Source organism: Equus caballus, chromosome 3, assembly GCF_041296265.1.
Source record: "Equus caballus isolate H_3958 breed thoroughbred chromosome 3, TB-T2T, whole genome shotgun sequence".
Taxonomy (NCBI): domain Eukaryota; kingdom Metazoa; phylum Chordata; class Mammalia; order Perissodactyla; family Equidae; genus Equus; species Equus caballus.
Window position 1 is genome coordinate 34,653,302 of NC_091686.1, and position 11,561 is coordinate 34,664,862.

The window sequence follows — 11,561 nt, forward strand, 5'->3', positions numbered from 1 at the left end:
CATTTGTGCTACCCTACGTTTAAGATTTGCCATAAGTGCGTTTTACTCATCGCCAATTTAAAATCCAGTCCAAGCCAACGCATTCCATCTCAGCCTGCTGTGTGTTTCAAGAGGCCGCGGAGTGCCTTGAGCAGCGTGGCTGAGAAGTGGGCACATCACAGTCTTTTGTGTAATTGACTGTTGGAGGACTTTGTTTTTATTTTTACTCATTTCACTGTATTAGCCTCTTAAAACACGACCTGCCCTCAAGGTGATGTGATCCTGAAAGAGACGAGGTGTATTTCGACCCAGAATGTCCCCCAGGGTTGGCCAGGCTGCAGAGCCTTCCCTGAGGCGCTGTGTGTGGGTGCCTGCCCCTCCTCACCTCCTAGCCCCTCTCTCTGTGCCTCGCTCTGTGCCCTGGCTCCTGCCCGCCCTGTGCCGGTCACTGACGCCTTCCTACCCCCGACCATGTTGGCCTGAAAGAGGGGTCCCTTTGGGTCTTCTTGTGTGTCATCCTGCTAGTTAACGTGATTCATTCTTGATTATGAAAACAGCACAAGGTGAAAAAATCAACTACCGCGCAAAGCCCGTGGTGAGTGAGTTTCCCTCCCAGCCTGGACCCTCACCCCACCCCCCGGGGGTGCCCACCAGTAATTTCTGATATGTCCTCTCTGCACAAGCTCACATAGGTCCTTTAAAACGCAAATTGGGGCATCTCTAGCCACAAATTTACCACCTTCTCTTAATAAATATGTCTTGATTGGCTGAGAAATCAGTGATTTATAACTTGGCCATCCTCCTGCTGATCCTTTTAGAATATCATAAACTCCTCCTTCATTTATCAGTTGCTTCAGATGGGCGAGATCCAATGCTCCCTGAGTCCTCCTTTGGGGGGGTTCCTGCTGGGCACCCTGGCGCTGCCGGCTGGGGAGCAAGGGAAGCAATTGGAGAGCACACCTTTGGGACTCCTTCTTGCTGCGTCTATCTCTCTCTTCACAGTTGTCATCTGGTTTTGAGAAGATTCATTCTTTAACAAAATGTTAATCTCACTTTAGAAGAGTTTTTCCAAGTTTGGAGGACTACCTGAAAAGCGTCTGGAATTGCTTTGTCTGAAGAGTCGGCTCCTTGGGCTCTGGAGTCGGTCATGGGAGCTGCTGTCACTGGGAGCAGATGGGGGCCACCCCACACGGCCCCTTGGGGGCCCCACTCGTGGGGGCTGTGCCCCCCCAGCAAGGCTTTGCCTTGGGCCTGTGTCCAGAACGTCCTCCCTGGGCAAGCTGTTGGCCCATCTGTATACCCACTGGTCAGCCAGGATGGGCACCTGGCGAGGGTGCCCACCGCAGGGCCTGGGTGATGCTCCCACCTGAGTGCAGAGGTTGAGAAGGGGCATGTGGACCGGGGACCCCCCCGAGGGGTGGGCGTGGCCGGGGAGTGATGCCTGCGAGCAGGGCCAGCCAGCTGCCCAGGTCTCCGGTGGTGCCGTCCCGAGGCTGTGGGAGGTCCCTGGTGGGTGAAGCAGGCCTGGGGCCGGCCAAGAGCCGAGTCTCCATGCCAGCCTCTCCCGGTGGAGCTTCCTCGGCGCCGGCCAGGCTCCTGCCTCTGCCCCTGCCTTCACTTGGTTCTGGCGGGGGTGGTGGGGTGAGGGCATTTTCTCATATGAAAAGCTGGACCTTCCTTCCCGCTCGAGTTAAAGCCATGCTTTCCTTAGAGAAGCTTGTCTCCCAGCAGCTGCACTAGCTGTCCCCGTCTGGAGAACACGGACCCCTTTTGCAGCACGGTGTCTCCTGGGCGGATGGACCCCATCTGGGCATCCTCACTTGGAGGTCACCGTGAGCGGGATTTCTCTGCAGGCTCTGGAGTGCCGGGAGGGGAGGGCGAGGAATGCAGTGGGCTGGAGGGTCTTTCCCTCCGTCCTGTGCGGTCACCTGTTCAGCTCATTTCTGAAGCGCGTATCAGAACCATCTGAAGATGTGGAAACCTTTCTGAGGCCTGGCGTTCTGAATGAATTCCAAGTTAGGAGCATTTTCCTAATTTTGTTTTCATTTACCAGCCAGGTTAGTAATGTGTCCGCCTTCATTATTGTAACACTGCACATTTAGATTCTGAGGTTTCTGACATTATACTTCTTAAGATTTAATCAACTGTAGATCATATGAAAAGCTGCTTTGTTGGCACTGCCGACAGGAAAAAAATCACTCTTATGATAGCATAAAATGCCTTCCATTTGTAGGGGGTACTGGCTCATCACCAAAAGTAGAGTACAGGCAGAACCTTCTGGAAATAAACTCCATGATTTCGTAAGTTAAATTAAAAAATAGATGATTTGACCTAAATTCACTAAAGGGATCTTATAAAATGTGCAATGATTACAAAACTGTGACCACATTATAATACCTAAAATTTTAGCTTAGTTTATCAAAACATGCGTGGATGTTTTTTTTAATTTCAGACCAGGATCAAGTAAACCAGCCCTGAGGGGCAAGTGACAGTGGAAGTCACAGGAGGCCTGAGGGACTCGGGACAGAGTAGAAGTCAGGGCGGCCCCGAGGGACTAGGGGCTGTAAGTCACAAGCCGGCTAGTTCCGTGTGGCACTGAGCCCACATCTCCTCTCTTGACACCCTCCTCCCCCTGGTCTCCTCTTTGCCTTCTCTGGGCCTGCGCGTTCCCTCTCCCTAAGATGCGCTCTGCCTTCCCTCTGTCTCCTTCCCTGCCCTCGCCAGCCCCACCTTCCTGTAGAGTTTACCCGAGTCTCCTCAGCTAAGAAACCAGACCCTGTTCAGTTCTCGTGTGCTCATGCTGAGAACACAGTCCCCGGTTCTTCATAGTTCTGTGTTTGTTCTGCAGCGTAGGCCCGTTGGGGTCTCATTCCTACCCCCGCAGTGTCTTGCACACAGTAGGTCCTTAATAGAGACCTGACTTTGGTGTTCTGGAGAGGAGGGGTTCACGTGATAGGCTGCCATCCGGGACGAAATTGTTCAGGGTGCTGCAGGGAGCAGCGGGCCCTGGGTGGGGAGCAGGACCAGCTTGGCCTGAGCGTGTTGGGTGACATGTAGTCAGAGCAGCCCGATGGCCTTCCAGAGCATGCAGATCCGCAGATGCTGGAGAGCATTTTGTGAAGGCCAGTCGCTTGTTGGCATTTGATCTTAAGAGAGAATTTAATTTAAGATGATTTAGATGGCTCGCTTAAAATTTGAAGAAAAAGCAAATATCCATTTCATTAGTTCAGACTTACCAGGAAGTTGCATTCGCTTTCATCAGATGCTGCCTATAATCTTGCACTTTAAGGAGTCTGTAGTTGGCTCAGTGTAGCGACATCTCTGTGTTTGTAACCGTTTTGTAATCTGTTGCGCTTGATCTTTCAGTGGTGCTTTGAAGTTTACAGAGCGCATGAGTGAACCTTCTCAAAGAGTTGTCTAGGGCTGGCTGGCGTAGAAAAGTGGCATTTGGGTTCAGAGACTACGACTGCCTGCCTGCTCATGGCCCCTCTTGAAGATGTAGGTTTGTCTTGTCACAGGGAATCCTAGTGGTGTAAAGTTCCTTTACACGTGTCAGCTGGCTCAGCCTTGCTGAGAGGGGCAAGGAAGGAGCGTGTCGCACTGGGGCCGTGGAGTGGGTGCCCAGCCCCTTGAGAGTGAGGCGAGGCGGCATCGGGTCTTGAGGACCAGTGGTGGGACGGAGCGGGTGCTCAGCGCAGGCCTGGCTCCTGCGGCTCCCTCCTCCCCCCTTGGCATTTCTCCACGCTTGCTTCCACTCACACCTCAGGTGATGTTGTGTTTTGCCGCAAAGTTAGGTGTTCATAACATACCGTTTATTTTCTTGCTTACCAAGATGGCAGAACTCTCAAGAACTCTCACCCTCCTTAATCTTTTCTTCTCAACGCTTTTCATTTGAGTCTCTAAAGCTTTTCCCCTAGAATTGCCTGGCTGAGGACCAGCCACACGAGCCCCGTTAGACAGCGGAGAGCCTGTGTAAGAGCACACACAGACATTTCCACTTTCCTCTGTGTCATGACCAAGTCCCTGTCTGACTGGCCCATCGAGACGCCCGCCTGCCTTCTCCCTTGTGTCTCAGTCTCAGTCTCTCCTCATCAACATCGGCTTCCTTCCCCTTTGACTGTCTGTCGCCTGGGTGTTTGTGGAGTGGAGGGCATGTCACCACACTTGCTAACGAGGCTAGGGAGACCTCCTGCAACTTGTGCTTCCTTACAAAACGACACCTTCCAAGCCATGAGGGAGACCCGTGAGGAGAGGACCCTCAGCTTTGAGCGCTACGGAAAGGCCCCCAAGCTCTGCTGCCCTGCGGCTGCTCCCAGGCTGGGCCAGCCCCGGCTCTGCTGAGGCCCTGCCGGCTGCTGCCCAGGGCTGCTTGTCCCCCAGCGGGCCTCGTCAGGGGATGGCTGCCCCCCTGGGGATAGGGAAGCAAAGCTCCGGCACCAGACAGGACCATGTGCTATTTTCTTAACACGGAAGGTCTGGTGGAGAAGTGCTGAGGAAAAGAAATGAAGAACAGAGGAGACTTCAGTTTTCTCCAGTTTTTTTAAACCTTTCCAAAACTCATTAGTGCAAATGGTTTATAATGGAAAAGAACAGTGTGTTAATAAAGAGCCAACGTGGCTGGGTTAGCCCTTTGGGGAGCTAGAAGCTCTGCGCTCAGAAGGAGGCAGCCGAGGAAACAGCAAGAGCCGCTGTGTGCGTGTCCTGTGGCTGCTGTGACAGGTGACCACACACCTAGTGGCTTAAATGACGCACATTGACTAACAGCCTGGAGGTCAGAAGCCCTCGTGGGTCTCACTGGACCACACTTAAGATGTGGCAGGGCTGGAGAACCCAGGGGAGAATCTGTTTCCTTGCCTCTTCTCCAGCTTCCGGAGGCACGTGCATTCCTTGGCTCATGGCCCCTCCTCTGGTTTCCAAGCCAGGAATGCCTGGTCGGTCAGCCCTGCCTCATGTTGCATCTCTCTGCCCCTCTGTAGGCGGGAAAGATTCTCTGCTTTTAAAGATGCCCATTGACGTTGGGCCCACCTGATACTCCAGGACCCTACCCCCATCTCGAGAGCATTAACTTTATCCCATCTGCAGAGTGTCCTTGCCTGGGTCAGGGCACATACCCACCAGGTCTGAGGAGTAGGGCACACATGTCTCAGGGGGCATTATTCTTCCTGGCATAGCTGGCTGGTGTCAGAATGGGGAACTGTGTTTGCAAATGGTTTCTGAAGGCTCAAAAGGAAAAATAGTTCAGAACTTTCTGCCGTCTCTTATTCTAAAAATGGAACTTACCTGTTTTTTCCACTGATGGATTCATTGTTAAAGAAATAGAACTCTTGCTCATCAAAAACTAGGATGCTGTTTTAAAACCATGGACTGTATTTTTATACGGACTCCTGGTGGTCTGTGCCCAATCCCACCTTTCCCGGGGTGGGCAGTCCCTCCTCTCTCCGAGTATCCGCACCTTCCTCCTCAGCTCTCACAACTGCGCCAGGACGCAGCGGGCTGACCCTGAAGTGTGATCCTTGTTGCCCTGCTGTGAACAGTCCACAGGTGACCCCAGAAGGTGGTCCCATGGGCATCTAATTTGAGAGGGTGAGACGTAACCCCAAATGAAAACCCCCACAGCTCATGGCAACTCACTCTCCTGAATGTGAAGCCTCAGAGGCACCCCCACCCCCGGATCCTGGCCTGCGGGGGCATCAAGGTGCCAGCCCACCTGCCTGGCTGTTGGAGCCCCAGGTGGGCTGGGTGGGAGGTGGGCCTGGACATGGGGGTGCTCATGAGTGATGGAGTCACCCAGAGCCCATCTCTGGGGACCTGGTCTGTCCCCCTCCTCCAAGGGCAGAGACCCTTGCGTTTGTGACTTGTCTCCTCGGGGGGTGTGAGACCTCCCCCAGGCGCTCGGTCTCAACCCCGGGAGTTCTCCAGCCTTCCTTCACCGTGTCTGCCCTCTCCTAACCCACCTCTCCTCACCCGGAGTTCATCACTCCATCTGGAGTGCTGGGTTTGGTAACTTACACACACGTTTCTGCGTTGTTTCTTAAACTTGACTGTCAACTCTTGGGGGCTTCATCATCTCCCCCAATTCTCAAGTACTTCGGGGGCTCCCCAAAAGAACCGATGAATGTGTCTTACTACAAGTCGAGGACATGCTGCCGTCTCCCTGTCCCCGTCCTGGCTGCCCTCTGGGTCTCCCCTCCCCATGAACCTAAAGCAACAGTGATTTCCAGAAGGTCCCTCCCTGTCCAGACCCCGCCGTCGCTCCATCCCAGGGCTCTCAGGTGCAGCCTCCGCTGTGTCCCTCTGCTTACTCTTTGGAAACTCAAACTGGTTGGTTTTTCTTTTTCCTGTAAAGCTTAAAAACTCATCTTTCTGTCGAATATGTGGATGTTTGAGAGAAGTAACTTGCAGATGGAGCAGAACAACTTGACCATGCCGTACATGTTGACAGCCATGTACACACCACACACACATACACTCACCAATCAGACGTTACTCCAAACTGATTCACGAGACAGGCAGACCCCACGGTGTGGAGTCCTGTCCTGGGCCATCCTCCCTGCTTCGTGGCGTCATGGTAGAGCGGCACTTGCCTCTGCCTGCACCGTGTCTGTGCTGACAGTGGCTTGCTTTGTCTCTCCAGGTACTGCAGGGGGCCCAACTGATAGCCGTGGCCTCTTCTGACCCAGCCGCTGCAGGGGTGGACGGCTCACCTCTCCAGGGCAGTGACATCCAGGTCCAGTACGTCCAGCTGGCGCCGGTGACTGACCACACCACTGCAGCTCAGGTGGGTCCCCCTTCTGGAAGTGGACCTGTCCTTGGACAGGTCCCAGGGCTTCAGCGGGTGTGAACACAGCTTGGGTTTTTCTACTGACATTCTCCCACTAGGAAGGTAAACTGTCATTGAAAGATGCATGATTTGGACTTGGACACCCATTTGGGATTATAATTTTTAAGAATGCCTGAAAACGTGAAGGTGGGAAGTTAGATCCTGGCTCACTTGCGAATCTTAAACCAATTCTTGAGATATTCTGTCTTGTGCAATGTTTATCTGTAAATTCAGAGACAAAAATGCAAATGTTTATCTGTAAATTCAGAGGCAAAAATTAAGCTCTGCCCTGTGTCCTATACTGAGCCCGTTCCTGGGGGCTGCAGAGCGAAGGCGTCCCAGTTCACCTGAGACCTCGCTGCTCCTCTGAGTGGGGTGGGCCCAGCCCAGGGGTCAGTGCTCCTGCAGGCCACAGGCTTTGGTTTGTAAGCCCAGCCCTCAGCCTCGACCCTTTTCCCAGGGGCAGGTTTATAGGGTCCTTGCGTCTGAGCAGCTCCTCGTTTGTGGTAGAAACGCAGGATGGCCCGGACAGCTGGGTGCTTGCACTTGGTCCTCTGGGCACCGTTTGGCCTGGTTTCCAGCTTCCTTCAGTGCGTTTCTAGCTGGCAGCCCAATGGCCTTCTCGGGAACTCCACATACGTAAGGCCCGATTTCCCCTCTGTTCGTTGCGTGCTGACTCAGCATGTCGATTGACTGTGAGCACCGACTGGCCTCCCCACCACAGCCTCTGGTTTCTGGTTTTGCTGGACCACGGCTGCCCTCCTGTGCTGCCCATTGTCAGTGCTGCTCCAGGAGCACTGGAGAACCCGGGTTCAAACGCCGTTTGGACACCTTCCTGAGTGTCAGACGAGAGGGCCACTGCTTGTGTTTGAGGTGTTCACACAGCCACCCCGCGGTAAGTGCGCTTGGTCAGTTGAGCACCGTGGCCTCTCTCTTCAGAGTCCCCTGGGTCTGGGGGAACCGGGCCTGGCCCCCCACCCCTGTGCTGGCACGGAGAGCCGGCCAGAAGCCTGGCGCTTGGTCCCCTTTAGGGGACAGCGTGATCCAGTTCATCTGGTTGGTTGATTGCGTCTAGAACGACCAGTCCTGAAGTCAGGGCATATTCCTGTTTTTTGGAGAAAAACCATAGGATTGGTCCTGAGAGGGGAGAGGGTCAGTGAGAACAAAGCACGAGGCTGCTGGTGCCACAAATGATTTAGAGGTGCTGGCTCCAGGCCTGGTCAGCACCACAGTGTGTGTCCTGGAGGCCCAGCTTCCTTCTGTCCCTTCTTGGGCCCCACTGGGCCTCGTGCAGGCGGGGCCATGCCCACAGAAGGAAGGGGCTTCCGGACGGTCTCTTTCTCAGCACGAAGGGCCCCTCATTCTTGTGGGATTTCCTTGCCTAGTGTGCTGGTCAGAACGGGGTCACACATCTAAACTCGTTCCTGGAGAAGACTGATCAGCTGACGAGAATGTCCCACCAGGTGTCTCTCAGGCTGAAGGAGGGGCCTGGCTTCTGAGGGGATGGGCTGCTCCTAAAACGAGGGCAGAGAGCTGGCGGGGGACGTGGTGCCTGCTCCCTGGAGCAGCCAGTCGGGAGGGCCGCAAGCGCCAGGGCGTGAGTGCTGTCCTGGCACCACTTGCGTGGCAGATGCCTGAGTGCTGAGGACCGTGGGGTGCCTGGGGCTGTGGGGTGTCCTAGGTTCCCTCGAACGTCTGCAGCTGAAGCCACTTTTCTGCAGGCTGCCCTGCTGTCTCTTGCCTGAGACACAGATCTGGCCGGTACATTTTGAGGACAGGGGAGAAGGGCAGGGATCCCTGATCAGAGAGGAGCTCCTGGAGTCCTGGGCTCAGCTCCTTATCCCTTGGCCCACCATTCCCGGGTGCCCGAATCCAAAGCTGCCTCTTCCAGTTTTTCAAAGGGAGGGGCTCTCAGTACCTGGAGAGGCGCCCTCTGCACAGCCTGTAACCCACCCCCCGGAGCCTCCCTCCCTCCCTCCGCCTGCAGCCACCAGCACACCCTAACCCACTGTCCCTTGTCCGGAAACTTGTGGGGACCTCCCCACCATCTGGGTCACAGGTTAATCCTTTCTTGTTACTGCCACCCGGCCACTCTCGTGGGCCCTGTGGACAGCAGGACGATGCCTGTGCTCGTCCTTGATCTGCACGGAGCCCCTGCTCTCAGGAGACTCTGCTGACTGCCCTTAGACGTGTGGATTCGGAAGTGTAGCCTGAGACCGTAGTGAGAGCGTAGCGCCGGCCCCTCACCCAGGACCCTGCACCCCAGGCTCCATGGCTTCTCTGCCTCTTCCTTCACCTTTGACCCATGGCTTTGGGGAGCCTAAAAACCCCAAATAATCTCCATTTGGGGGCTGGGTGGTTGACTTATTCCAAGATTGTATTTTTTCCTTTAACTTAAAACTGCACATATGCTTTTAAACTCCTCTTAATATTCTCAACTCATTGATTAGAACTCATGTCTTTAAGGGGAGAAAGAGAGCTGCCCCTCAAACGCTTTTTTGGAACACTGGGATGGTTTGTATAAGAAGGCCAAAGGGCGACTGACAGTCTAGGGAAATACGTCAGGTGAAGGACGGGTCGCCACTTGCAGGGTCTTCCCCAGTGGGAAGCTGAGGGTGGGAGTGGGAAGTGAGCCCCACAGGCTGGGGGAGCCGTGGAGCGTGTGTGTGGAGGGTCGGGAGGGGGCTGGCCACAGAAGCCCCACAAGGAGGGCCCACAGCCCCAGATTTGTCAGAGCTGCTGCGAGCAGCTGGAGTCCTGGGAGAGCCGTCTCCCACAGCAGAGGGGAGCCCAGGACCCCCGGCCCGTCTAGCTCTGGGTGTGTTCACTCACACAGCCATGGTGTTTATGACTGGTGAGTGGCCCGGACTCGCATTGGTGGGCACTGTTGTCGAAAAGCCCCCCTCTCTCCCCTTCCGCAGACGGCCGAGACCCTGCAGCCCACCCTGCAGCCCGAGATGCAACTCGAGCACGGAGCGATTCAGATCCAGTGATGCAGGCCGGGCCGCCCGACTGCGACAGGACCCGAGCCGGGGCCGCCCCGCGCTCAGCACCGGCTCCCGCCAACCGCCCTGTTCTACGTGCCCCGGTCCCACGGCTTCTCACGGGAGGTGACTGCACGTGTTCTGTCAAAGTGCGTCCGAGAGCCTCGTCCACGGGGGAAGTGCCCCAGTAAATAAAAGATGGTAACAACCACCCCCTCTGCCAGAAGACCCCCTTTCTTTTGAGTCATACTGTTGGTGTCAGAGAAAGATTGGGGAAGCACAGTGTGGATTGTATTCAGTTCACGCGGAGAATCAAGAACTACAATATTTTTCTCTGTTCAAACAGCTTTTTTTAATTTGCTATGGTGTTTATAACAAAAAAGAAAATTGAAAAAAAAGTGGAGTAGCAGAAGCCTTTTGCTGTGTGCTCTGTCAGTGTAATGAAAATAGGTATTTGCAAAGACAACTAATGATTTTGATGGAAATATTGCTTACCTACTTTTCTAGGGGGAAATGCTCTCAACACTGTAATTATGCATTTCTAATGAAATAAAATGTATTTATGACCACAGCAGCTTTAATGTTACTTCCTCTTAAGGGGTGGTTCACCCCAGGCTGGCCTCATTCTTGGTAGGTGCTCAGGGCTCACCCCATGGGCCTTTCTAGCTGGGCTGACAGTACTTGTGGGTGGTCCTTTCAAAGGAAGGGGTGTGCCGTTTCTGTCGGTCCCATGCAACAGGACCTGGAATGTCTACTCCCCCGATACAGAGCACTGCCCGGTGGCGCACCCCTCTCAGACACAGTCACCCCTCGAGTCAGGGGGAGCCTGCTGCAGTGCACACTGTGCTGTCGAATGACACAGGCCTCTTCCAGCTCCGGAAAGTTAAGGCTCTGGGGTCCTTAGAGAAAGTCGTGTCCAAAGGAGCCTTATCATCTAAAATTTACAAGAAGAAAGGCAGAGGAAACGGTTCCAAACAGAAGCCCCAGAGGTGGTTTACATTACATGTGACCAGCAGTGTCTGGCCTGTTTCGATCACACCGTTTTGGCAGTTACGTTAGCAGGGTTTGTGAAATTCCACCACAAAATTGTACTCACTGACATAGACCGTGACTTCTCATTGCTTTTTCTGGAAAGCGTTCGAAGTTGCCATCCCAAACATCCTGCCTCTTCTCCTTCCCCACGTTGGGGCTTCCTGGGCTGGGTCATTTACACCAGGGCATGCTCAGGGGTGAAGGCGGGCGGGGGGAGGAGCTCCCTGCAGCAGGGCGGCTTTTCTATATGCCATGCCTGTCTGTCCTCCAAGGATGGGCACCGCGAGATGAGGGGCCTCCCTAGACAGTCGTCCAGGAGAGCCGCTCTCCAGGGATGGAACTGGGAAGGACAGCCGTGAAGCTGGCAGGAGAGGGTGTGGTGAACACGTGTCTGGAGTCCCAGAAGGACAGAGGGGAGAGGACAGACGAAAGATGACATTTAAAAGATTCAGGAAGCAGAACACGTCCCAAATAGAAATAAAAATAAATTCCTGCCTGGACACACGCGGAACACTAAAGACAAAGATAATTCTGAAAGCAGCCAGGGGAAGGACAGCCCACCTCCACTCGCATGAAGGAACCGTGGCAGACTGCTCAACAGCCGCTGAAAGTCGGAAGCATCCGGTGGCACCAAGAAGGCACTGAGAGAAAAAAATTCTCAGTACAGAGTTGAGTCTTCAGTAAAACTGTTGTTCAGGAATGACAAACACCCTCTGACCTAGCAGTTCCACTCCCAGGTGTCCACC

General features: G+C 54.4%; 1 protein-coding gene across 14 annotated transcripts in view; it reads left to right on the plus strand.

The window, feature by feature from the left end:
* Positions 1-10,354, plus strand: part of BANP (BTG3 associated nuclear protein) — a 117,839-nt gene extending 107,485 nt beyond the window's left edge. For all 14 annotated transcript variants that reach the window (XM_014738369.3, XM_070262152.1, XM_070262155.1 and 11 more), the window contains 2 exons: positions 6,614-6,757; positions 9,721-10,354. In XM_014738369.3, the coding sequence (XP_014593855.1) occupies positions 6,614-6,757; positions 9,721-9,792 (216 nt within the window). In that variant the 3' untranslated portion in view covers positions 9,793-10,354. The remainder of the gene's footprint in view (positions 1-6,613; positions 6,758-9,720) is intronic.
* The last annotated feature ends 1,207 nt before the right edge of the window (positions 10,355-11,561 follow it).